The sequence below is a fragment of the Taudactylus pleione genome, unplaced genomic scaffold, assembly GCF_031769625.1.
Source record: "Taudactylus pleione unplaced genomic scaffold, aTauple2 ptg000556l, whole genome shotgun sequence".
Classification (NCBI taxonomy): Eukaryota; Metazoa; Chordata; class Amphibia; order Anura; family Myobatrachidae; genus Taudactylus; species Taudactylus pleione.
The window spans coordinates 19,515,249-19,542,369 of NW_028284958.1; the positions used below are offsets into that span (position 1 = coordinate 19,515,249).

Genomic DNA, 27,121 nt, shown 5'->3' on the forward strand with positions numbered 1-27,121 from the left:
TTGCTAATGTTGAACAAGCAATGAGGTCTTTGGTAGTGCAAGCATGGAATACTGTGGGGAAAAACGAAAGGAAACACTGGGTGGATCATGACCTGCATTCCCTTGAAGTGCAAAACAAAGGACAAGCAACTGCAGATCAATTGACTACAAACTGCAACCTATGACACAAGCAGCCAGATTTAGATTAAAAGATCCAATGGGAACCCTACAGAGCAGGATCATATCAGGATGCAGTGTATAAGCATCCTCACTTGTCAATTCAGGTTTAGGGGACAAGAAGGGCACCAAGCAGTGGAGGAAGGCTATCAAATGTTCTTCCAAAGTGTGCCGCCAACTTAAAGAACGCAGCAGCCCTTAGAGATTGTTTACAAAAATGAAGCACTCGGGCGGCTCCATAATATTGTAGGGCACATTTTCTGTGCATGGTTTGCTTGCAGTCTTTCCATTATAATGCAATCCATCCTAAACACTACTTAATGGTACCGAGTGATGATCTTCACCCCATGCTGCATTACCTTTCCTGGTCACCGAATAAGCTTGCTGATCAGGATCATGGCTTTCTTGGTCAGATTTGAAATAAATTGAAAATGTAAGACAGCACTGTTGGCATACTGGTTAGCATTACTGCCTCACACCACTGAAGTCACAAGTTCAATTCCGGATGATGGTTGTCCTGTGTTGAGTTTGTATGTTCTGCCAGTGTTTCCGTTGATTTCATCTGGGTGCTCAGGTTTCCTCCCACGCTACAACATCATACTGGTAGGTGGGTGCTGACAGTGTGTGTCCATGTCATCAATAGAAGATATGGCACTGGTGTAGTTTATAATACGATGCCTGATCATGGAAAGGCTAATATGACTGTCACTTTGAACATCACAAAGCGTCAACTGGTTCTTTGACTTTGTCTACACTGCTGGGAATACCTGCATGCTCCTGGCTCCTTCGGTACGCTGCTGTAAAAGCCATGGGGTGACAGCCGTGGATTTTCTAGATGCTGATGCAGAATCCATTGGATCAGGTGGGAGAAAGCGGGAAAACACATGCTCGCTTTGCTCTGCTGATTGGCTAGAGCCCAGCTTCGCATCACCCGGCCTTTCACCCTGCTGTCATTCAATGCGACACACAAGACACCAACCTCGCGACACAATAAGATGTCAAGATACATCTTGAGAAGCGCTGCCCTACTGCACTAGGCATCAGCTGAGTGACTTGTAGAAGAATGCTCCTGGATCCCAACTGCATAATTCCACACACTGGTAGACTCCGTGCCTCCGAGCATACAACACAACAGTCCCTAAAGTGGGTATACTGGTGGTTTTTTGCCCACAACCTATAACAAGTACCTCTGTTCATGGTTGGCTATTTCATGTATTGAAATGGTCTTAAAATATGCAAATGGCGTTAGTGATATTTTACATAACACTTCAAGGACTCAGCATCTGTAGAAACAGGTATAGATATTTGAAAGAAACATTTAATAAATTAACATGCCAATAAAAACTGGAAAAAAAAAAAAAAAAGAGAGAATTTCACTTTGGAAATAAATGAAAACGATAGCTTGGGGAACTAACACACTGTATCTAGAGTCACACATTACACCAGCAATAACCAGATGGCATCTGGCTCACATTAACCAAAGATTGCTGCAGTCAGTCAATGTAAAAGGCCACCAGTGCTTCCATGGTCCCCGTGTTACCTTTCAAAGTATGGCCAGTGTCCAAATGCTCCCAGTTCTTAAAATAAGGTTCCTGAAGCCTAATTATAAAAAAGCCTTGGTACAGAGATGGTTAAAAAATATCTTGTACATACAGGCAAAGTAGCCCGCGGTTGAAAATGTGTTCGGATCCGGGAAATGACAATGTTGGCAGGTCTGATCTTATGTCAAAATCTATGTTTTGCTTTTTGCCCCTTCCTTCCACTGACGCTTAAGAGATTATTGCATTCCATGTCTCTGCACATCGCCATCAATTATTAATAGCCATTTAATGCCTCACAAGCAACAAGACCCTAAGAGCTTGTCGGAGCCTTGAGCAAAGTCTTGCTCATCTCCTGATTGAGTCTCTAGGGCTAGGGAAAGGTGAACATCAGAAAGCCTGCAGCCACTGAGCCTGCTGTGACACGCACGGACAAGAGGGAAATGACAGACGGCCCAGAGGTCTTTCATTATTCAATGTGAATACCTTGAAGAACGTGCATTACTGCACAGCACCATAGCAAAAGGTGAGGAGGGTCAGTACTTCGCACAAGGCAAATTAGTAAAAACTGTATTCAGCTAAAAAGGTCATCTAAATAACCAGGAATACTGACAGTGCTGTGTTAAGTCTTTAGAAGACAGTGGAGATGTATTACAGTGGCACGGATCGTGCAGTTATAGCTCTTCCTGCTTTGCCTCTTTACCGAGGCGAAGCAGTACCGACTACATGTGTTAACATCTCATCTGCCGGAGTGGGGGAGTGAAAACGCCAACCTTCGGCGATCCCTGCCAGACTAGTGCTGATTCCCTATCTCACCTCCCGGCCAGCTCCACTGGGCATGCGCAAGATCTCGTAAGCATCGCAAAATCTGTTGTGCACAGCCCAGAGCCCAGCAGCTGCCGCAGCCAGGGACAGTGTTGTGCATATGGTGGCAGCTGCAACTATTGCAATAGATAGCTGCAGCTGTGGAAACGGTCAGTGCCACTGACCATTCATACATTTGCCGGCCCATGGGCGCACTCTCGTAGATAGCAGCGCCGATAATGACAGGGCGCATAGGTCATTTCAAACCCATCTCCGCATGGGGGAGAAGCTGTATCAGCATACCTAAAGTGCGCTGATACCACTAAACCCATTAACGCCCCTTCATACATCTCCCCCAATAATCCTAAAGGCCAGTGGGTCTCACCTCTAAACCTCCTCAAGATCTAGCAACAGGTTATGTTTTTAGGATTTCTGTCCGAAAACATAGGGATCAAGCAAAATAGATTAAAGTATCGGCGTACCCCGACCTGTTGGGGGGGTACGTGAGGAGTGGAGAGGATAACTCCTGCTTTGGATAGAATGGAGAGAATCCTTTAAAAGAAAAAAAAAAGAAAAGAAAAATCTATCACTGATATTTATTGAGACAGATTTTTTAAAAACAGTGAGGGTACAAAGCACGGGGGGGAGGCAGGATAAATGCCAGTTCGGGGAAGGCAGGATAAATGATGAAAAAGATGGGGTAAACCGTTGCATTCAACAAAATGCAGTATGGTGCATTGGGGTAGGTGAGAGTGGAGAAGTGTGCCAATGCAGAAGTTGCTCAACCAATCAGCTCCACCCTATAGAATGTACTTGATAAATGCAACCTCAATTCTGATTGGTTGCAATGGGCAATTTCGCCACTCTTTTCACTGCTTCATACATCTACCCCATTGTACATAGTAGGCTTCTTGTCTCAAATAAAAGTATAAAACAGCATAGGCCCCATTTTACAATGTTACATAAAACTGATGTAATATAGCACCAGCTCTCGCTGCCGCTTACAGTGCTATTTCCCTAACAGCTTTTATTTGACACTACTGATTGGAAAGCAGAGTTATTTTACCTAGCAGCATTTTCTCTTGATGGAATACCTGGCAGCCTAGCATGAGATGGGTAGAAGGGGAGTGGGTGACAGGGCTCAATGTACTGTTCCCATCCAGGTGATCATGTGTCTGAACCTAAATCACCTATGTGGATTACTATTCCCAATGCTAGGATTGCAGCCAGGTGATCATCCATATTCTGTATCAGACACACTGAGAATGGGGTGCTTGTGGCTAACTATGAAACGAACGGTACCCCCTAACCAGACCAGACATCCAAAATCCAGAAGACTGGATGTCTTTAGAAGTGAGCTGGGGATTAACTGCTGCTGGGTCACACATTATTTGTAAAAAAAAACCATCCCACCCACTCCCAGTGGTCCAGACTTGTGTCGAGTTACTGGATGCCTATAAAGTACACACCCTGCAGGTAGGTCACCTACACAACAGTGCACAAAAATGCAATTCCACATTTATACTGGTGTTTTTAGAATAAATCTTAAATTATATTTCTTATGAACAGATTCTGTTACTAGAATCCCCACCATTAGGTCAGGAGAATCAAGTAACAAAAAAAAAGTATATTTTATGTTTGTATTCTACCAGAATGTGCTAAACAAGCTGTTAACAAATGATAAAATCACAGTACAGTTTATTTAGTATGTTAACAAAAGAGCTGCTATTTGTCAGCATGCCAGGATTATCTTCAGCCATTCGCATTTGTAAAGTATTAAGCAAAATAAATAAATGTACTGAAATATCACTATTGAAAGTTGCCAAATTGTGACCCTGTCGTAGCAACATATATAAACAGGAGGGTGCAATATCAGTCACTCTTCCCTGACAAGCAGAACACTTATTCCCAGAACTGTGAAAACCAGGAAATTAAAAAAAAAAAAAAAAGACTTGATAATTGCAGAGGAGGCAACAGAGGTTTGCTTAAAATTAACATGGCATCAAAGTGCCATTATTTAGAAAGTACCAAACCGTGATACTAGCATTTTTGTAGAGGTGCAAAGAAACCTGAAAAAAAAAAAAAAAAAATGTAAAGCCGATACTTATTTTTAAAACTAAGCAAGCAACACAAAATACCGACTGCGCAGCAATAGAACATGAGAGAAAGTGACAGAACGAATATTTATCTATTTACGGAATTCCAAAAAACTTGGCTGCAATTCACAGTAGATTTTCAATGTGAACAGGATTTATATATAGGACATTTGGAATAAAACCTTTTCTACACCAAGGGGGCATTTAATTAGCAGCAATGGCTGGGGGGTACCAGCGTTCCGACCATTTCACAGGCACCACACTACAACTATCAGATAATCCCCTCAAATCCCATATAGGTGTACAGAAAAATATGCAAAGTTGAGCTACAAATCCTGTACCAGTCAAAACTACAATACTACAGATGTGTCCTCATACATCTAGCCTCCTTACGCGTTAAACAGCCATTCTAGCTGTGCTATGTTGTGCCAATTTTCCGTGCAACTTTTTACTTTCAAATGAGTCTTATTCGCACAGCGATGCAAACAGGACACAAGCAGGTTCTGCTGATTAAAATGCTATGCGGCATGCCTATATTCTGTGTGCGACTGCGGGTGTATCTGCATGCGAAACGCTACGTCAGTGTCACAGCCGCTGACAGTGTAACGTAGCATTTCGCATGCAGATACACCCACAGCTGCACACAGAATATAGGCATGCCGCATAGCATTTTAATCAGCAGAACCTGCTTGCGAGTCCTATTCGCATCGCTAGTTTTTTTTGTTTTATTTTAAATAATCCAATTGAAATAATTAGTTACAGGTTTATTTTTTTACTTACCTCTCCACCCATTCCGCTGCTGTCCACGGAGCTCTGGATCTTCTGCAATATATGCTGCTTGTGCTGTGTTCGGCGCATACGTAATGGACATCGGACATCACTGGGTCATCCATTTTTGCAATGGCTGGTCCAGCGGGATGTAGTTGGCATCCTGGTGCTGAGGATGCCGGCGCTCAGAAGTACTAGGGTTAAGGGGATGGTTAGGCACTAGGGGGAGGAAGGGGAGTTAGACTTTGGGGTAGGGTTAGGGAACTTACTGACCGCTGTCGGTATTTTAAACCAGTCGGGATGGTGGCATCGAGATTCTCACCGCTGGAATTCTGAGTGCCGGTATCCCGTAACCAACCCGTTTTGGCTGCACATTCTTAATCCATACTGCCGAAAACAATTCTTATCGCCACTATTTGTGATAAGAATTATACTTTATGGGCTAAGAGCCAGAAAACTGATACATCAGCCCCTAAGAGTGTTACATATAATTTTTAGACGTTTCATACTAAATATATTACATCTATTGTGATATTTTTTAGTTATTTGTCTAACAATCTGTCCTTTATTTTATTGCGGTTTAATAAATCGCTTGTATACTATTTTCCTGACACTATTTAGAGCACTGCTCTTCCTTTTTTCCAACTTTCCAGAGATGCTAGTATCCACTACATGTAAGTAACCCAAAACTCTACCACACCCAGAACTATTTCCATGAGGGACAATATTTGAGACAGATTTACCACCTTGCATTAGTGCTGGGACTATTCTGCCCTTATAGCTTAATAAATCCCAATTAGAGGAAACAAATTAATTTGTGCCACTTGGACAAAGTCACTCAAACATTTCCAGGTAGAGAACCAGTCAGCAGCTAGGGGATTTTAAAGCAGTTATTGCAGATAGATTACAGAATAACCCTAAGAGCACGTAGCTACAGAAATGTAGGTTTGCTAATGGAGTGATGTTTGTTTCATGTGCAAACCTCTTGTCCCTGGACTCCCAGTACGAACTGCAACTCTACACAGAGCAGAAAAATAAGACAACTTAAAGGCAGTGCGTGTGACGTGAGTGAGGGTGCAGAAATGTCAATCTGCTAGGAAAATAGAAGTGCCATTACAAGTCTGGAGAGACTGTGCTTAATCCAAAAATAACTGTAGAGAATTCTGCAAACACTTCCAAACTCGCACTCTCATCTCAGAGAAAGACTTTAACCACTATACTGCCAGAAAAACAAAAAGCTGACTGAGCAGCAAGTGCATCTTGCCTCAATTATTAGACTGTCCTACTAGAAATCATATTTTATATTATATTATATATACATATATATATTGGCAGCAGTCTTTCCGTATGGCGACCGGATTGAAGTTATCTGAAAGGGTGGTTGGAATGAACATGCTCCTGATAGTGTACTAAACGAAGTAAAGTGCATGTGCTTAAAGTAGAATTGTGCATACCAAATAAAAAAAATCTGAGGCTTATATGAAACTCTGCATGGATATTCCAACCAGTAGGATGAACCTGATGTTCTGGTGTCTGGAGTCCTTAATGGGACTTGCTCTGTCAGAGCCAGATGGGATATGTAATATAGTGTAGTACTTCTTTGTTAAGAAAGTTTTTGGCAAAACAGATAATAAGCTCAGGCACACAATGATGGCACAATAAAGCAGGGTAGAATAAACAGGGTCAGATTAACAATGGGGCAGATGGGACGTCGGCCATGACTCAGAAGTATTTACATTGTATTACTGTTGTCCTTACCAAATGATGCAATTTTTCTACCTTTGCATATTTAGGGAGACATTGGGGCTGATTGTGTAGAGGTGTACACGCCCACATGGCACTGGCCACACCTCCTCTACTTCTCGCAATAGGACCCTTGATCACTGTCAGCCTCAGGACCATGTGCCCCTTTAAACTGGTCCTGGGTATAAAGAGAAAGCGATGTACAGCAGAAAGATAATAGAGGACATTTTATATGGACAGAGTAACAAAACTAGGTCCTGGGGCTGCTTATTCAGTGAACACATGGAAAGGGGAGGAGCCTGTGGCTGTTGGGTTATGCCATACTTGCCGACATTTCGGCAGGAGAATCCGGGAGGGGGCTGGCAGGTCCGTCCAGCAGGGAAGATGGGGGCGGGTCAAATAGGCGGAGCAGGGGCTGGCTGACGAGATCGCGTCATAGTGGCCCCGCCCCCCGCTTTATAATGCCAATATTACTGCCTGTATAAGGCAGGGGGCGGGCTAAGATGACGCAATTCATGCTGAATCGCGTCATCTTAGCCCGCCCCCTGCCTTATAATGGCAGTAATATTGGCATTATAAAGCGGGGGGCGGGGCCACTATGACGCGATCTCGTCAGCACACCCCCGCACTGCCCACTTTTGCGGCTGGCGCGGGGGTTAGCGGGGTGCCGGCATCCATTCCGGGGAACTTGCCTGGTCTTGCGGGGTGTTGGGAGGGGCACCCGATTTTCGGGAGGCTCCCGACAGTCCCGGGAGAGTAGCAAAGTATGGGTTATGCAGGTGACCTTTAGGATTAGGTCATGAGCTGAGCGGTTCCCTTCTCTTTTTCAGTTGCTGCCCGAGTGTGGGCGGTCTCTTTTACTGGTAAACATTGAACCGAGAAATACTCGGCTTGTGGTTGTCTGGCATTATTAAATAGTCTTAAAATTCTCTTTAACTTCTATCTTTGTTAAATTTCCTGGTCTGTCCTTGCTTTCTTTATTTCTGGTATTTCTATTCTTCACCCCATTATCTTTTACTCTCCAAGACATTTTTTTCTTTATTAGGTCTCGCCCACGTTGGGTTTACCTCACAGTTATTTGGAGGATGTCAGAGGGGGTGCTGCTGAGGCTTGCTTGGCGGAGATTTGTGCCACCGCTAGGGGTCAGGGTCACCCACTGGATCAGGCCACTATACGCGGCATAACTGCATCACCACCTCCGAGGGGCAGGGTTTCAGGTTCTGCATTGACGAAAGTAGCTGCCAGAGGTCGGGCACGAATGGACATGGCTGATCTATGAAGCGGGGGTCGTTACCCATGACGGGAGTCTAAGCATCCGTGGTGCAGAGGCGCGCCCCGGTCACTGGTCCCGGAGTACCTGGGCACATCTCGTATGGGACTTGAGGGGGTCGTAGAAGAAGTCGATGGCATTGTGTTTCCCAGGGGGACTTAAAAATGCGGGGGGCAAGTGCTGGGGATGCCAGGATCATTAGGACACATATGGGTCGTGGCGCTGCATCAAGCAGTCGATCAGTGTTAAGGAGGTTGCGCGGCCCCATCTCAGACACAGTCTGCTAGAGAAGGCGGCCTGACAGAGGGGCACACAGTAGTTTTAATAGAGGGGGGGCGCACGGGGAACTAGATGTATTCAGCCTGGCAGATCATGAGAGAAGCACTTTGGTGGTAGTCACCCACTGATTGGGAGAGATTCTCGCGCTGTGCATATTAGTTCAGTGCCAAGCACATCACAGGGTGGTGGGGCGGCGTCACTAGTCCTCACTGTGTGCCAACATTGTTACGGCATTGGTACCAATGTTGGTGTCGAGTGGAATCTGATTTGTCTAGTGCTGCAGGGAATCAGCAGGCTGTGCAGTTATCCCAGTTCATTAGCTCAGCTATATCCATGGTGTTGCAGGCGCAGGCCACTCCTTCTGGAAATGTTGCGCGCAGGGATGACATGTTCATTGAATCTGTCCTGGAGGATGTGTCCTCTTTGGTTTCCTCTGCAGGATCGGTGGATCGTGGTCATTTGCAGGAGGAAGCAGCAGGTTCAGCACAGTCTGCTGAGGTTCCATTGGTGGTCATTCCTGGTCCTTCGAGTGAGTCAGGTTCTGGATCCAGATTGGGGTATTTCTATGGCTTCCATTTCTGCGTCTAGATAGTCATCTCGGGTATCTATCGAGGTTGTTAGAGACCGAGCATAAATTAAAAAAAAAAGGGCTGCAAAAAGAGGCGCATGGTAAGAGTAGCGTCTCAGTTCTTTAACCAAGTCAACAAATTCGGTGGATAGTGAGAAGGGGAGGAAAAAAAGACGTAAGCGCAAGCACCATTCTAGTGGCATTCCATTGTGCAAATAGTGTGGTGTTGCGGGGTTTACGTCCCAGGATACGGGAACGTATTCGTGAAGGGAAAATAATTTAACCTGTTTGCCCTTACCAGTGAAACCATGAAGACGCTTGCGGCAGCGAAAAAGAGGAATGGCATAGGGTAAGAAGCTTACATGTCCTATTTTAATTAGCAGGAGGACATGCATGATTTTGCTGTGTGTTACTTAGAGACACGGCCAGAGGAGCATATGGATTATTATTAAATATTTTTACATTATGCACAGTTGGAGCGTTCAGCTAGGGGGTCTGCATGGTGCATTTATGAGGAGGAGTTCCTTAGGACGCAGCACGGTAAGGATATTATAGAGTTTGGCATCAAGGATGTGGAGGTTTTTGTAGATGAATTGCAACCTTTGTGTGGGCGAATCAGGAGGGCGCTCAGCAAAGGCGTGCTTTGCCTTTAACAATGGCCAAAGCACCCTCGGATCATGGTGTCAATTTCAACACCTTCGTATCCAGTGTGGGGAGTGCCCATTAAGGATTGCGGGCGACCAGCTGGAGGAGGGCCCAACAATCAGCAGAGCCGAGGTCCCTCGCTCCTGTGGCTAAGTAGGGCACCAACTCCGGTTAGGCTAGTTGCCTACCCTTATAAAGAGGATGCTACTTTTTTTTTTTTTTTTTTTAAAGGATGTTTTCTTTATAGTTTCCCATTGCCGATCATGGGTGAAGTTCGCGCAGGTATAAAGTCAAATTTGCACTCTGCGGATGAATTTCCAGAGGTCTTGCAGAGTAAGGCGATTCAAGAGGTGGCATTAGGTCATGTATGATTGGCCCTTTTAGCAGTCCTCCAATTGAGGGGTTGGTATTATTCCCTGTGGGGATCATCGCCAAGAAAGCACCTGGGAAGTGTCGGCTGATTCAACATCTGTCTTATTCACTGGGAACTTTACCAGAATCTTGTTCCCGAGTGGTTATCAGTCATTTGAAGAGGCATTGGACTCAGGCCCTGATTCAGAGCCGGACGCTTTGACAGAGCGCTCGCTCTGTATCAGGGCTGTCCCTCTGAATTTTAGAGCGGCCTCCTGGCCGCTCGCATAGCTGTGGGTAACCACCCACAGCTATAGCGCACGGCCAGGAAGATGGTCGCGATGGTCAAAACCATCACGACCATCGGGCTTGCGACGAGACCCTGCGGTAGGGTCTCGCTGCCGCAAGCCCAGGAGTGCTTTTGGCTCTATCAGAGCCAAAAGCACTCCCACTGACAACACTCACCATCAACAGCACGCCCCCTTTATAGCGAGACCCGTCACTATCCGGGTCTCGCGCATGTGCACGACGGAGCCGGCTCCCTCGTGCACATGCGCACTTGGCCAACATCGACCCGCTTGCGAGCGGGTCTGAATTAGGCCCTCAGTTCATTCGGTCCTGGAGCCTTGATGTGTAAAATAGATGTTGAATCAGCTTTTCACTTGCTGCCCATTCATCCAAAGTTTTTCCGGTATATGGGGTTTCATCTTCGTTCAGGTTTTTATTTGAATAGGTGCTTGCCCATGGGCTGTTCAGTATTATGTGCATACTTTGAGAAATTTAGTGGCTTTCCTTTGCTGGTGTCTCCGTTGGATCAGGTGAGCAAGGAGTGGCTCGCTGTCTGGATGATTTTCTCCTGATTGGTTCAGCTGGGTCTCCTCAGTGTGGCAAGTTACTGTACGATGCTTTAGCTTTACTTACCATCTTTGGGGTGCCAGTAGGACAAGACAGTTGGTCCCATCCCGATGCTGGTCTACTTAGGAATTGAGATTGACACAGTGGCGGGTTGTTGACGTTTGCCAGAGGTGAAGGTTTTGCGCATGCGGGATGAGTTAATGTTGGCTTTAGCGCATGGTAAAGTTACGCTTTGGAGGGCGCAATAGCTCCTGGGTCTGTTCAATTTTGCTTGTCGTATCATACTTATGGGTAATGTGTTTTGTAGGAAGCTTGAGCATGCAACGGCTGTGGGGTGCGAGCTCCATCTCATTTTATTCGTTTGTCTGGAGAAATCAGGAGGGACTTGGCCATCTTGCATGAGTTTTTAGTATGTTTTAATGGATTGTGAATATGGCCTTCACGTACTGCATCTAATTTGGTTCTCCAGTTGCTCGCTGACGCGGCAGGTTAGACTGTTTCGCGGCTTATTTTCAGGGCCGTTGGTGCGCTTCCCCTCGGATTGCCGTATGACATACTTCAGGTTTGACTGGGAATTTGCTTCTGTTAGTGCTTTTTACCATTATGGTTGCCCTGGAGATGTGGCATGGACTGTTTGAGAACATATTAGTAAATTTAGGTGCGGTTCATGAAGTAAGTGTCAGGATTACATGCTCTGCGTATTTTGGCACAGAAATTAGCTTGCAGACATCGCAACACTATCACTTTCGTGCTAAACATGCCCCAGGTGTAGAGAACTCGACTGCAGATGCACATTTTCAGTATGATAGGTTCAGGCATTTAACGCCTGAGGCGAATGCGTTGGGTGAAACTTGCCCATCTTATGTCCGGGAGGTAATACAGCCAGCTTGGAGAACTCGTGGTGCAATAAGACACCCTTGTTTCATTTTGAGTGAGGCCTACCTGTTTATGTCGGATAGTGTGCATTTGTCCGAGCGGGGGAGATCTGTCTTTTTAGAAGACTTAGTTGAGTTGATCGTGGCTCTGTAAGAGTTTGAGTCTTGTTCTCAAAGGGATTTTCTAATAGCTGGTTAACGTTAAGAACAAATTGACTGTTATAAGTTAGAAGGGTTAAGGTTTAGAGGAGTAGACCATTCTAATGGTGTAGAACCTTTGGCAGGTGGGAAGGCCTAATTGACTTGGGTCTATAGTAGAATGTGTCCTGCGGTGTTTCCTGGGATGTAGGCGATTTCCTCGCGGAGGATTGGGGCACCACCAGTCCATGTGGGCTCCTTTTTTCGCGGGAGGAAGCGGTGACAAGAACCTAGTTGAGTCAGGGTGGGGTGGGCAGTTGGCCACCACCCTTTCACTTTGTGGTCCCAAATGGGGGTGGCAGAAGGCCAACTAACAGCCCTCTTTCTTTTGTAATTTGAGCTGGGGGAATGCTTTATTGTTTGTTAGATTTACATATACACATTCCCCAAATAAATAGGCCTTCCTTAATCTTGGCCACCATACTTCTTTGTAATTTATTCAATAAAGCTGACCGAACTATAATTGGCAATCTGGTTGTCAGTGTCATTTATTTTGCAGGTGTCTGCATGTGTGCATGGGTGAATGCAGGCCATGGACCGATAATTTTATACATCAAGAATTTTACACATGTGAATAAAAAAGGCACAAATCGAATGCCGCCACCATTCTATGCCCGGTTACCAAGAGTAAATCACTTACACTTGGATCCATCTGCAGGAAGTTGTGCATCCCACGGCTGCTGAACGTTGAGCGTTTAATAGTCTTGCTGTGATAGAAGTGGTAATAATTCTCAAGACTTCCAATCTGTAAAAAAAAAGAAAAAAAAAAAAAGTCTGAATGCATTATTTTTTCTGGAGAGAAGATTACACTTTTCCTGTGATTTTCAAATTAATTAGCATGATTAGTGACATTTCAGCATTTTACTTCTTTGAGACAAAATTACACTTCTAGGTACAGGCAGGGTAGTGCAGCACCACGTGCCACCACCTTGTATTAAATATGGTTTAGAAATCTTTTCCTTCAGGGACGATGCCGACGGAATAGGCAATGTAGCATTTCTGATTAAATGCGTCACATGAGCATCCACAGTAGGAGGTACCTCCCGCTTAGTACATACAGAAGCCGGGAAAGGAAACAACAATGTTATTCTCTTATTCACATAAAAACGTTTGTCAGGGTTACCCCATGCCTCATCCATAAGCTCAGTGAGCTGTTCAGATACAGGAAACTCAGTTTTGACCACCTTCCAGTGGTGATTAAACACTGGAGCCTTCTTACTATGAGCTGGTTCATCATCCTGAATATCTAGGATTGATTTAACTGCCTTTAAAGAAGGAACATCCACTGTGGACTGATGGTCCTCCTCCCCCAAGTTAGACCCTGGAGAGGAACCCTGCACATCATCTGATTCCACAGATGATGCATCTTAATCCATATGTTGAGCAGACTGATAAAAAGATAACTTGCGCTTAGGCGCTTTAGTAACTACCGGTCTGCTATCAGCAGTAGATGGTGCCATACTCCGACCAGAATGGTCATCAACATCCTTCCAGGAAAAATGCATAGGAGGTACAACATAGCATGCTGTGAACACCCCATTCAAGGAGGCATAGTGGGAGTAGCCATACGATCCACAAACTGCTTCATTACCTGGGACAAAGAGGCTACCCAAGATGGCTCTTGTCCAGGGACAGGTTCACTGGACTGGTTAGGTGGCTTTTTATGACAGACAACACACAAACCATCCTTTACATCCTGAGTGGAAAAATAAGCCATACATGATTTACATGAAACCAGCACAGAGGGCTCCCACCTCCAGTACACCTTTATCTTTGGACATGTTCACTAAAGGCAATAATTGCAATGTTATGTGGCAGCCTTTACAAAATCTAAATGAATGTGAAGTAATCAGAGAAAAACCTCCACCCCAAGAGGATGGAAAGAAAAAACAGTGTCTTTTATTTCTGTCTGTCAATTATAACGATCAGTGTCAATACAGCAGCTAGCAAACAGTCACATACAATGCATATGTAATAAAATTACAGTAGACTCTAAATCAACTACACAAAAGGATTGGTAAGATATAGAGCACTATATACCTTAACCAAGGGAGAGGTATACAGGGAGACTGACCCAAACCCTCCTGAGACCAACAGCTACAGGGCACATTGAACGTGGATCGTGAGTATCTCATATACATGTGGAGGGTAGGCGGAGCAACCCAGACGCGCAAAACCATTCATAGGGACTGAGTCAGAGTCAGGGGAGGAGCTGCCAAGGGAGCGCCTACCCTCCCCTAAGCTGCAATAACCAGCCGTGTACGCTGGCCTTGTGGCAGCAGAAGTGTCTGCTGCCGTTCCCCGGCGTCAGATAAGGCCCCGGTGGTGTAGTGAGGACGCGGACAATCCCAGACCCTGACAGCAGCGGCTTCTGGTGAGCCTCTGACACCAGAAGCAAGGATTGCCGCGCGAGATTCCCCGTAAGCGAGGAATAATCTTACCTGACATCTCCGTGCATCCGGTTGCAGTCTAGGTCGCAGCATTGTGGCTAGCAAGCTTAGCCGCGACACGCCGAACTCACCAGCCCAGTTACTGGTGTTGTGACCCGGCGGAGATAGATGGAGTCGCAGTATATGCATCTTAATTCAGACTCTTAGTACTGCCAAAAACAAAAAAATAAAATAAAACATAAAAGCTTAGGACTGCCAGAGCAGTCCCGTTACAAAAGGTGCATCTTGATCCTGCCACACCAAACGAACAACTGAAGTCCTATGGCTACGGGTGGGGTATATATGGAGGAGGACCCCAAGGCATCTTTAACAGTTTGGTGCCTGGTCGCCAGCCATAATATCCCCATGGTATGCCTGTGGATCCCTATGGACCCTTTAGAATTACACAGTGCTATTCGCTTCCACTTGTCACCACCTTGTATTAAACATGGTTTAGAAATCTTTACAACACTGGGCTCTTTCCACTCAAAATCCTAGACATACGAAGACTTCCGTTTCATCAGCAGAGGTCCCTCAAAGCCTTTGTGAGCAAGGATGAAACAAAGGGCCACAATAGTATTTTTGAGCTTTGAATTTCCCCTCAAGTGTTCAAATGAATCCTATAGCAAGGCAATGTTAATTAATAGTGAGTGCAGTTGCAAATGATTCACCCCTGCCAATGAGCTGCAAGAAAAAAAAAAGTGTCATAATTACAAGTCTCTAACTTTTATCCAGTATTTGTAGGTGGCCAGAAAAAGGAGATTTAGGTTCTTTCCTGTTAAATTCTTTTCTTTGAATCCATAGGGGATACAGGGATAAAGCTGGTATAGGCTAATGAGCTGGAGTTTGGGTACCAAGTGGTTAAGATTTTTCCCAACAGCCCAGGCTCCCTTTCCTATTCTCCACCCGAACCACAGGCAGCCAGTTAGGGTAAGAAGCCCAAGGCAAGAAGCAAAAGGAAGGAGAAGGAAGACAGACACACAGTATGTGCAAAAGGAAACTGGTAGCAGTGCAAACCCCCACAAGCCAGGTGTGTCAGGGTGGGGGCACCTAAGGATTCGAAGAAAAGGATTCAACAGGCAATAAATCTAATTTTCCTCTTCATGCCATAGGGGACATAGGGATAATCCTAGGACGTCCCAGATATGGCCCCCTAAGGGAGGGGACGCTCCTGAGCTGCACAGACAACCCTTCGCCCAAAGGCTGCATCCGTGGAGGTGAAGGTGTCAAAGGTATAGAATTTAATAGATGTATGGGCAGAGGCATGGTTACTTTACAGAGCTGCTCCGCAGGGGCACCATGTCTAGCCGGCCAAGAAGTTACCACTGACCAGGTAGAATGAGCAGTCACCACTGGGGGGGCAGGAAGGTCTGCCATCAAATAAGCCTGGCAGAGAGAAGATTTTAGCCAGGTGGCCCTGTTTGACTAAGTGGCTGGCCAGCCCAGTTTGTAAAAGTCATAAAGGACAAAATCCATTTTACGGATATCCTTATATCCACATAAATCCAGAGGGCCCTCACAAAGAGGCTTGTGCCAGGGAAGAATCCGGCACTCAGAAGGAAAGGACCATGACCTCCTGGTTGATTTAAAACCTGGATACCACCTTAAGAAGGTAGCCCAATCGCTCGGTCTGAGTGAAAAATAAGAATAGATGAGCGACAGGACAATGAGCTCAAGTCAGACTATGGGCTGAAAGGAAAACAGTCTACATGTAAGCCATCAAATGTTCACAGTGCTCAAAAGGTTAAAAAGGGACAGACTGGAGAATCTGCAAAATCAAAGTCAAATTCCATTGAATCACCAAACAGGCGTTGCACATGGACACAGTGCAAAAAATTCCAGACATCAGGCAACAGAGAAATCTGTCACTGAAAGAGGAGAGAAAGGGCCAAAAGCTGCACCTTCAAAAGAAGAATGGCGGAGGCTCAACTCCAGACCGTCCTGTAAGACAGACAGGACACGCAATAGACTGAAAGATCTGGGGTTGAAGTCTTGAGCCAAACACCAGATGAAGGAGGTTTTCTAAACTCTGATGAATCCTGACAGAAGGATTCCAGGCATTAATCATGGTATAAATAAACAGACAGTGAAAACCCCTTAGCTCTCAGAACGGATGTCTCAAAAGCCACCCCGTGTGAGATCGTCCAGATCTGGATAAAAGCATGGGCCCGGAGACGGAGATCCAGCCATAGAGGAAAACTAAGTGGAGCGTCAATGGAGAGGCAAAGAATATCTGTGTACCAAGCCCTTCGTGGCCTTGCGGCGGACCCACGTAAACAAGAATGGAGGTAAGATGTACATGAGAGGAAATGTCCACCGTACTGCCAGGAGGTCCACCAGGGGAGCCCCCAGATTCATAGTGAGTGAGCAGTACATCGGCAGTTTGTGGTTGTGCCAAGACGCCATCATGTCAATGTCCGGCAAGCTCCACTGTAGGACGAGGAGCTGAAAAGTCCTGTGTAGGGCCCCCTCGCCCGAGTGAACATCCTGGCAGCTTAGGCAGTCCACCTCACAATTTTGGACCTCGGGAACACAGACTGCAGAAAGAGCTGAAGGATGATTCTCTGCCCACAAAATAATGTGACTCGCCTCTCATGGCACCACAACTGCGAGTGCCACCCTGAAGGTTTATGTAGGTGACGGCTATCGATTTGTCCAACTGCATACTAAGCAAAGAGCCATGTATACCACTCTGAGCTCAAAAGTATTGATGGGTAGCAAACTATCCTGAGAATCCACAGTCTTTGAACCAACATGCATAGGTGGTCAGCAGGACCCAGTCGGATCAAAAAGGGACAGTCCTTGTTCAGTTGGGGCTGGTGGAGCCACCCCACCATAAAAGGGAGTGACAGTTCCCCCAAGAGAGCATGATCATCTGTGCTTTGAGGTGCAGATGGGACTTGTTCCACCGAGCCAAAAATTCCATCTATAGAGGAAAGGAGTGAAACCGGGCATACTTCACAATGTCGAAGGTGGAGACGAGGGAGCCCAGGACCTGCATGCACGAGCGGATTAACACGTGATGGCGACTTAAGAATGTAAATACTGATCTGCAAGGCCTGCAGTTTGTCCGTGGGAAACAGATTTGATGCGGATTTCCTCCAATTAACGATCCACCTCTAAGAATGGAGGAGATCTACTGTCAGACGTATGTGTTCCCCGAGGACATCCGATGACTAAGCCAGGAGAAGTAGGTCATCCAGACAAGGCAGGATTTGGCACTGCCATGACCACCATGACTTTTGTGAAAACACGAAGAGCCGTGGAAAGTTCAAATGGCAATGCCTGAAACTGGAAGTGTTCCTCCCGCACCGCAAACCTGAGGAACCGCTGGTGACTGACCTGGATGGGAATATGCAAATAGGCATTCTGGACATCTGAGAAGGCCATGAAGTACCTTGGTTCAAGAGCTAAAATGTTGGAACGAAGAGACTCCATGTGGATCCTGGGAACCCGCAGATGCTTTTTGAGCAAGTTCAGGAGTTGGAACAAGCCGTCCAGCTTCTGAACCGGAAAGTGGTTGGTATAGAAGCCCATGCCTCTCTGAGACGGGGGAACTGATAATTACCTTGAAGGTCAGAAGGGATCGGATGGGCTCCCACAAAGCTCCTGGTTTTCCTGGAAGACCTCTGGAAAAATATTGGGCTGGAGGACGCTTTTGAAAGGTCAAGGCGCAGCCTTGTGTAACCACTCCCCTGAACCAGGCATATCACGTGGTCACCATTCATGCATCAGAGAAAAGCAGAAGCCAGCTTCCCACACTGGGGTCCCCCAGGTGGAGGCCCACCCTGTCATGTGGTAAGTTTGTCAGTTGCCTTGTTGGCAGGGCCTCTTGTAAACTAGAGCTGTTTACTCCAGGACTTGGAGCTTTGGAGGAGGAACCCTAGAATCTAGAAAGAGACAGGTCTACAGTGAGATCAGGAGCCCATGCTTTCTCTGAAGATGTGCTGCGACCGGCAAGTGTGGAAAATGGACACTCAGCATTTTCTTTTTGGTAGGAGGAGAGGAGTAACCCTGTGGTGGGACAGCACTGCGGTTAAGGACCCCATACATCGGCCTGCAACTTCCCTTGTGACCGGAAACGCTGATCTTCGCCGATCCGTCTGGGAATCTATAAAAATTCTTCATATTAAAAGATTCCAGATTTACAGATCCAGATTATATTTTGGTTGGGATTGGCACATCCAACATGTTGGATTTCACTGATGCCCTAACCCCGGAATCTGGATGAATCAGGGAATTGCCTCAATCCGTTGCAGATGTATGGGGGCCTTTAGATATACAATGGGACATCCCTCCCATTTAGCTCACAGGGATGCCTTTCCAGTCCATAGATAGACCAATACCTATATGAATACTTCACTAATGTTCATACTGATCCTCATACAAAACATTCTGTATACCAACACTTGTGAACTGTGTGCCTACAATCAGGGACATGCAGTCAGAGTAGGCATACTCCTGAAATTTTATATAAAAATTATTAGAATACAAGAAAGATGATATTTTTAACTTAAAAACATCATCTTTGTTAACTATAACAATTATTAAACAGTCACCAGCTTTGTGAAGCTCCGTGGTACTGCAAGGAGACAAGAGATGAGGCAGCAACAGTTCTGCCTCACTTCTGTATAGCCAGACACTGCTTTCAGAGCTGAGGGCAGGCCACACCACAGGCAGTAAAGCTGGCCACACACTAGACCAACTTACATCAAACCAGCTAACTAGTTGATTGGTTGGAATGAAAATCTGGTAAGGTATGAAAGCAAATGACATCAGCAATTTGCTCCCAAACGCCGGAAAATGGACAAAAACTGTTTGAACAAATGGTTTAGATCAGTGGTTCTCAAACGGTCCTCAGGACCCCACACAGTTCACTTAATCCAGGTCACCCAGCAGGTGCACAGGTGTATTCATTACTTTTTACATGTTTTAAGAGATCAACAGGTGTAGCAAATTCACTAGTAATTATGTGAGGAGACCTGCAAAACATGCACTGTTTGGGGTCCTGAGGACAGAGTTTGAGAACCTGTGGTTTAGATCAAACATTTAACAAACTTGTCTGAACGATCATTTTCATCTGTTTTCTGGCATTTGGGAGCAAATTGCTAATCATTTACTCCCATACATTACCAGATTTTCATTCCAACCAATCAACTAGTTGGATGGTTGTATGAAAGTTGGTCTAGTGTGTGGCCAGCTTAAGCTGCACAGAAAGAGCTAATAGAGGCATGCCTCTGGGTATGGGGGGTGCCTTGAGCACTGATCGACACCTTGAATGCGTCATGTGACCAGGAAGTGCACTGTAGTATAGATCAGAGCTCAGTCAGCAGCAAGAGAAGACCTACCCTCCAACTTGACCCCTTCCATCCGGTACAAATGCTCTGCTCCTGGACTTCCATCTTAATTGATGATTGCAGACACCTGTGTTGAACTAGTTAATAGATGAGACAGGTGTTTCACCACAGGTGTCTGGAATCATCAATTAAGATGGAAGTCCAGGAGTAGATAATTTTGTACCGGATGGAAGGAGTCTTGTTGGAGGGTATGGAGAAGACAGTGATGTAGGTAGGAGAATCAATGGACACTAAAGCATAGTGTAGTGAGGGGAGAGTTAGTGAGTAAGGGGTGAGCCAGGCTCCCAGCCTACAATGCACACACTGATAGCAGACAGCATCAGTTACGTCCAATTAACTTATGTGATCACCGGCTCCTGTTGTATCTTCTCACGTTGTGAGGAGCTATTAAGCAAGACTGCAATCTGGAAACCACCTGCATATGCAGATTAAAGGCCCCCATACATCAGAGATTGATTGCAGAATTGCACGATTGCTGCAATCAATCTCTCATGTATGGCGGCCTTAAGGTTAATTCACTAATAAATCAGTATCCATCACCTTTTAGTGACTCCATATTCTCCCTGATGCAGCTCAGGCGAAGCAGAATAATCAGCTACTTATTTTGTGAAAGCAATAGCTTGGAGGTTTTACTGCTCAGGATAATCTTGTTCTTATTAAGGATGTTGGTGCAGGAATGTCTCGCAACCCACAACTCACTATATTTTTAGTTCTACTTTCCTATGTGAGAGTAATGACGCACTTTGATCATCTTCCTATGATTTCTTTATGCTGCTTGGGTGAGCTAAATAGCTCGCTTCATCTTTAGATATGACACACGCAATTCTACTCTCCTAATGGAAATAAATAAAAACACCAGCCTAAATCCTTTTTTGTCTTATAATCTATGGCATTTCCCTGATAAAACCAGCAGATTTAATAAAAAATAAACACGGTTGAGTAACCTCTAGCTAGGCCTTCTGCGTGGTGCAATAAAGTAAAAATTAAAAGGCTGAGCTTAAAACTCTCTGGAATACAAATCTTTGTGTAATATTTAATATGATCCAGGCACTCAATACCCAAGATGACATTGTGAAGAGATTGCTCCATGACCAAACATCTTTTAAATGTAATAGTTGTGTTAAGGGAAAATAAATTTACCAGTACATAAAAGGTAACACTATATAAGAAGTACATAAGTGCATGTTTCTGAGCCAAATTTCAGTAAAGGGAATGTTATGCGATCATGTCAGTTGGCATGGTTGGCACAGTGGTTAGCATCTGTCTTAGCAGTAGAAATTCCATCAAGACCCTATTTGTGTGGAGCTTGTATGTGCTCCCTGTGTTTGCTTGGGTTTCCTTCGGGTGCTCCAGTTTCCTCCCTCAAGCCAAAAATAGTGGTAGGTTAACTGGATTTTTACAAAAATAACCCTAATGTACGTATATGTGCAGACCCTCCAGCATGGCCCATTCAATCAGGTATAAAATGCTCTAAGCTCCTGGGCTTCCCACCTAATTTATGTTTCCAGTCACCTGTGTTGAACTAGTTAATTGATGAGAAGGGTGTTTCACCACAGTTGGCTGCAATCATAAATTAAGATGGAAGACCAGGAGCAGATCATTTTTTACCTGATGGAATGAGTCATGTTGGAGGTCTGTATGTGTGTTCATCCATGTGGTAGGGAATATAGGTGTCAATTTACTAAGCCTTGGATGGAGATAAAGTACCAGCCAATCAGGTCCATCTACTTTATCGCCATCCAAGGCTTAGTAAATAGACCCCATAGAGCAGGGGTTCCCAACCACGGTCCTCAAGGCACACTAACAGTCCAGGTTTTGAGGATAGCCATACTGGAGCACAGGTGACTTAATTAGTGCCTTAGTTATTTTGATTTAACCATCTGTGCTCAAGCCTGGATATCATCAAAACCAGGACTGTTAGTGTGCCTTGAGGACCGAGGTTGGGAATCACTGCCATAGAGTGTAACATCTACTGAGGCAAGGACAGATATGAATGATGGAATATTTTCTGTAAAGTGCTGCGATATGTAAATAACTTGATCAGTGGTTCTCACCCTCAATCAAGTACCCCCCCCAACAGGTCACATTTTGAGGGTCTGACTGTGGAAGCAGGTGGGATAACTACTGATAAAGCAAAAACATTTATTAAACACACCTGCCCATAATTAGAAAAATCCACAAAACATGAGCTGATGGTGGTACTGGAGTACTCATGTTTTTCCACTGATCATTTTAATAATTACCTACATTGGGGTCAGTCCATGAAATATAGGACAATATATGAAAATTAAACTTGTATCACAATTCCTGGAGTGGAGCAGGGCGTATTCCACCAATGTCGAAGGTGGAAACCATGGACCCCACGACCTGCATCGCTGCATGGACCGATACTCTGATTGTGGAGCAATTTGTGAACCCACAAATGTAAAGCTGCAATCTTTTCTACTAGTAAAAAGATCTTCTACACCTGAGAATCCAGGAGTGCTCCCAAATGCATCATCCGCTGTGTTGGAAAAAGTGACAACTTTTTCCAATTGACAATCCAGCCGTGCTCCTTTGGGCAGGCCACTGTCAAGTGGAGATGATGAAGTAAAACATCCTGAGATTGTGCCAATATTAGGAAATCGTCCAAGTATGGCAGAATTCTGACTCCTTGTCTGAGATGAGCTGTCATAACTGCCATTATCTTGGTAAACACCCAAGGAGCTGTGGACAGACCAAAGGGTAGAGTCTGAAACCTTTGATGGGATAGTGCTATAGGCACATGTAGATATACATCTTTTATATCTAGGGAAACCATAAAATCCCCAGGTTCCCTTGCCAGCATAATTGACCGTAGGGTTTCAATACGGAATTTGGGTACATGAAAAAAATTTTTGGAGATGCTTTAGATTCAGGATAGGGCAATAAGACCCAGTTTCTGGAATAAGAACAGATTTGAATAATATCCGCTTCCCTGTTGAGCCAAGGGAACCGGAATGATAACCCCTGAACCCAAGTGAATGGCTTCCTAGAGGGCCAGGGCCATGACAGAGCTTGACGGGGGATTTGTGCCAAAGAATTTCTGGGGAGGATGTCCCCAGAAAGTGATTACATATCCCTGAGAGACCACATCTCTGACCCAGGCATCTGTTGTCTGATGCCTAGTGGTGCAAAACTGAAATCAGCCCCCCATCCTGGAGGTCCACCCCATCACGCTGAAGGTTTGACGTCCGGCTTGGCAGCTGGACGTCTAATTGACCATGACTTTTGCTTGTTGTGGCTTGTAGTCCTACGCCTTCCAGGACATTAACCAGAGGCCTCTGCGTGCCACAATTGAGGCTGCTAACGCCCTAGATGCCATAATTCCTGCGTCCACTGCCGCATCCCCTATGTAAGATGCTGCCTCCTGCATAAGAGAAATAAGACAGTTCTCTCGTAGCATCTGGCAGTCTCTTCCAATGCCGCCATCCACTCTTCCATGGCCTTGGCCACCCAGGTTGTCGTCATAGCCGGCCACGTGATTGCACCAGATAAAGTAAAAAAAACTGATTTTGAACAGGTTTCCAATCTTTGATTAGTAGCATCTTTAAGAAAGAATACGGACGGAATAGGCAACGTGGAACTCTTATTTAAATGAGTCACATGAGCATCCACTGTAAGAGAGTTCTCCCACTTATCACATTCACACCCTGGAAATAGATATAAAGAGGATAACTTCTTTGTAGCAAGGCAGAGTCGTCCATGCCTCAGCCATGAGTTCTGAAAGTTGTTTAGACTGATGGAACTCATCCTTAACCACCTTCTGTCATCTACAGAGCGGAGCTTTAGACCTAAGAGGTGCCTTTTCATCTTCTAAATTTAATATAGATCTAACCGCTCTCAGCAGAGAGGGAACATCCACAGAAGCATGACAATCCTCCTCGTCAGATACAGATTCAGAGGAGGAATCCTGTGCAACATCCAATTCATCTGACGATGCATCTGAGTCTAAAGGCTGGGCGTAATGACCCTAGGTTTAAGAGCGGCAGACTGTTGAACCATACTGTGAAGAATGAGCATAAGCATCCATCCAAGATGGATACATAGGGGGAACACATCAGGTTGCAACTGTTGTGGAAATCCCATAGAAGGGAGCAGTATAGGCGCCACTAAACAGTTCACTAAATGTGTTAGCACCTGTGAAAAAGAGGACACCCACGGTCACTCTTGCACAAGAGCTGGTATACTGGGTTGATGTGATAGAATCTTATAACAAGAAATACACAAACCATCCTGTATGAAATCCTGAGGAGTCAGGCCTGCCTGACAGGATTTACATGATACCAGCACTGGGGCCTCAGCCTTATGTTTCCCTTTGACCTTAGACATAAGGTGCAAAGGTACAAAATAATGCAAATGCGACTTTTAAACACTGATCTAGAAAACCAATCCCACCACATGCACAGAGGGATGAGGAACAATAGTGATAGAAACAAGTGACAGTAGAACACAGCAGTGCTAGTACCAAGTCACATACAAGGCAGATACAACTTTCAGTTGAAATGGGCTCTGAATCAACTAGTCAAAACCCTATTAGAGTTGATTGATAGGATATAGAGAGTTATATACCTGGACCCTAGTATACAGGGAGATCCCAACCGCTTTCAAAGAGCACAGAACATAGGTCCGTGAGCATCTAATATACAGAGGTGGGTGGGGAAACCCAGACGTGCGAAACTTCCATAGCCTGGCACCTAGGTCGGGGGGAGGGGCTGCCTGGGTGACAAACCAATCGGGAACACTGGCCTCTCAGCAACAGAATGCGTCTGAAGCCAGTCACCAGCGACAGGTAATATGGCCCCGTTGGCCTAGTTTGGGAGCGGACGAACCAGGCCCTCACTGCAGCAGCTTCCACGCATCTCCCATGCTGGAAGCCCGAACTGCCCCTCTCTTACCAGACTTCCCTGTGTCCTCCGATTGCAGTCCAGGTCACGGCATAACAGCTAGCATGCTCCTCCGCGACCCTGCTGAAATCACCAGACCACACAGGTTACTAGTGTTGCAGCGCCAGCACGGGTAGATGGAAAGAAAAAGAAAAAACCCTTGTACTGTTTCAGTCCAATACTGTTATAATGGTGAGCCTCCTGCAGCACCAAACAAAAAAACTGAGTACCTGAGGAGGGCTATATATAGGGGAGGATCCAGTGCATCCTGGGACCAGAAAGAGCTGACTATTTGGTGGCGGGTTTCCTCCAAACCATATTCCCCAAGGTAGCTCCTGTGGACCTTATGGATGCATAGGGAAGAGGCCCTAGATTGCACACCCTAAGCACAATGTGAGATGCTACCTGCTGAGACTTGTAGTGCTGCAAGCAAAAAAAAAAAGGGGAAAAAATGCAAGTGCACACTAATAGTAATTCTGCTAAATTGTTTCAAAGAGGTTCTTAGCATAATAATGGCCCTTAATTATGGGCCTGCCCACCGCGTCCAGGTGACCGCTATCAGTCAAGTCCCTAACATTCCTATGGAACAAGTACAGGGCACAGGACCCCTCAGGCCAACCCAGCAGAACCGCCCCAACACTAGTATGAGATCACAAGTGATAGAGAAATATAAAGAAACTCCTATGTGTGAAGTCCTACATGAGTAAGAGGTTATTATAATTAAAAGTGTAAGAAATATATATTATATAAACTAAAGAAGTGAAAAAAAAGTGTACATTATGATGCCATGAAACAGTCCAGCCACACCAGCCCAGAGAGCCCCGGACCCAAAACTAAAGGGGGGTATCCACTAGACGATAAAGTTGAACGACTGAACGATAATGATAAAATCGTTCGATAATCATCTGAACATCGTTTGCAAATCGTGCAGTAATTGTTTCTAACGATGTACGATGCGCACTCCCGCTGGTTGTTTGATCGTCTCCTCCATCGACTGAACATGCAGGTCAATTTCACTTCATTTACACATCGTTCACGCTGAACGATCAAACGATGAACCACTATCTGCCCACTATAGCTGAAAGCTCTCAATCACAGATTGAAACAACAGTTTATCGTTAGATCTTTTACAAATCTTTTACAAATTGTTCAGAGTGGAAGATCAAATTTCAAGGGAAGCTTCAAGGGAAAATCGTTAAGAGGTTGGACAGGGATAAAATCGTCTAGTGGATGCCCCCCATTACACACAGCATATATTTAGTAGGTCTTACCCTCATATTGCCTTATTAGATGTGCAGTCTCACAGTGCAAGGACTCCTTGCTAATTAAAAACACCCAGGAATAGGTGGGAGGGGTGCTAATCTCTATGGACCCTGAAGAAAAAAAATTGAATTTCAGATTCATTTGTGTGTGTTGTGCATTTAAGCTTCTAAAAATTAACATTAAATGTAAGATGAGTCACACTGAATGACCCATTGGTGATTTTACCTAGGGTCTACAGCTCCCCCTGTAAAATCCACCACCCGCAGGAATGCCTAGCGTGATTTACCATTGGAAGTATTCCCTGCTAATCACAACCGGACAGACAGTCCCAAGGGGAGACGTTTGCTCCCCCTGGGACTGCCAGTCCAGACTGCAATAGCAAGCCAAGAGTGCTTCTCATGGTTAGCCATTCCTCTGCTATTACGGCAGCCCTTACCAGCATCAAGGGGCGCAGCATTCACATGCTCGGTCGAAGGCCCAGCCAGGTGCCTTGCGCATGCACAATGTACCTGGCATAAGCCACAGAGTACAGGAATTGGCCAGGCCGCTGCACATGCAGCCCCTCTGCACCAAAAAAGGTAGGAGCCGTTTCTGCTTCCATATATTTTTAGAAATCATGGGACATTTATAAACATTTTACAGTGTGTGGCAGCGAAAAAAAAAAAAACTTAGGGGGATATTGAGATTATTTGATCACACATTTTGACAAAAAAATGGAGCAGTACACAAGAGTTTTCTAAATCACTGTTGCTTAACTATTGTCACTTGGAACCCAATTACCAGTGTTCCAGGCAACCACAGATTTTGAAACCCGCACAATCTATACATTGTAAGCTTGCAAACAGGGCCCTCTTACCTTTGTCTGTTATTACCCAGATTTGTATTATTACTGTTCTGTTCCCAATTATAGAGCACAAAAGAATATGCTGGTGCTGTATAAGTAACTAAATAATTCTCCATTTTCATTAGTTATTTGAGTGGCAGTCCAAGGGGTCAATTCAATCAGAGGCGAAGAACTCATG

At 45.2% G+C, this 27,121-nt stretch overlaps 1 protein-coding gene across 1 annotated transcript in view; it reads right to left on the bottom strand.

The window, feature by feature from the left end:
* Positions 1-27,121, bottom strand: part of PCSK6 (proprotein convertase subtilisin/kexin type 6) — a 205,087-nt gene that overhangs the window by 119,019 nt on the left and 58,947 nt on the right. Inside the window, exon 2 of the mRNA XM_088452719.1 lies at positions 12,787-12,891. Coding sequence (XP_088308845.1) covers positions 12,787-12,891 — 105 coding nt within the window. The remainder of the gene's footprint in view (positions 1-12,786; positions 12,892-27,121) is intronic.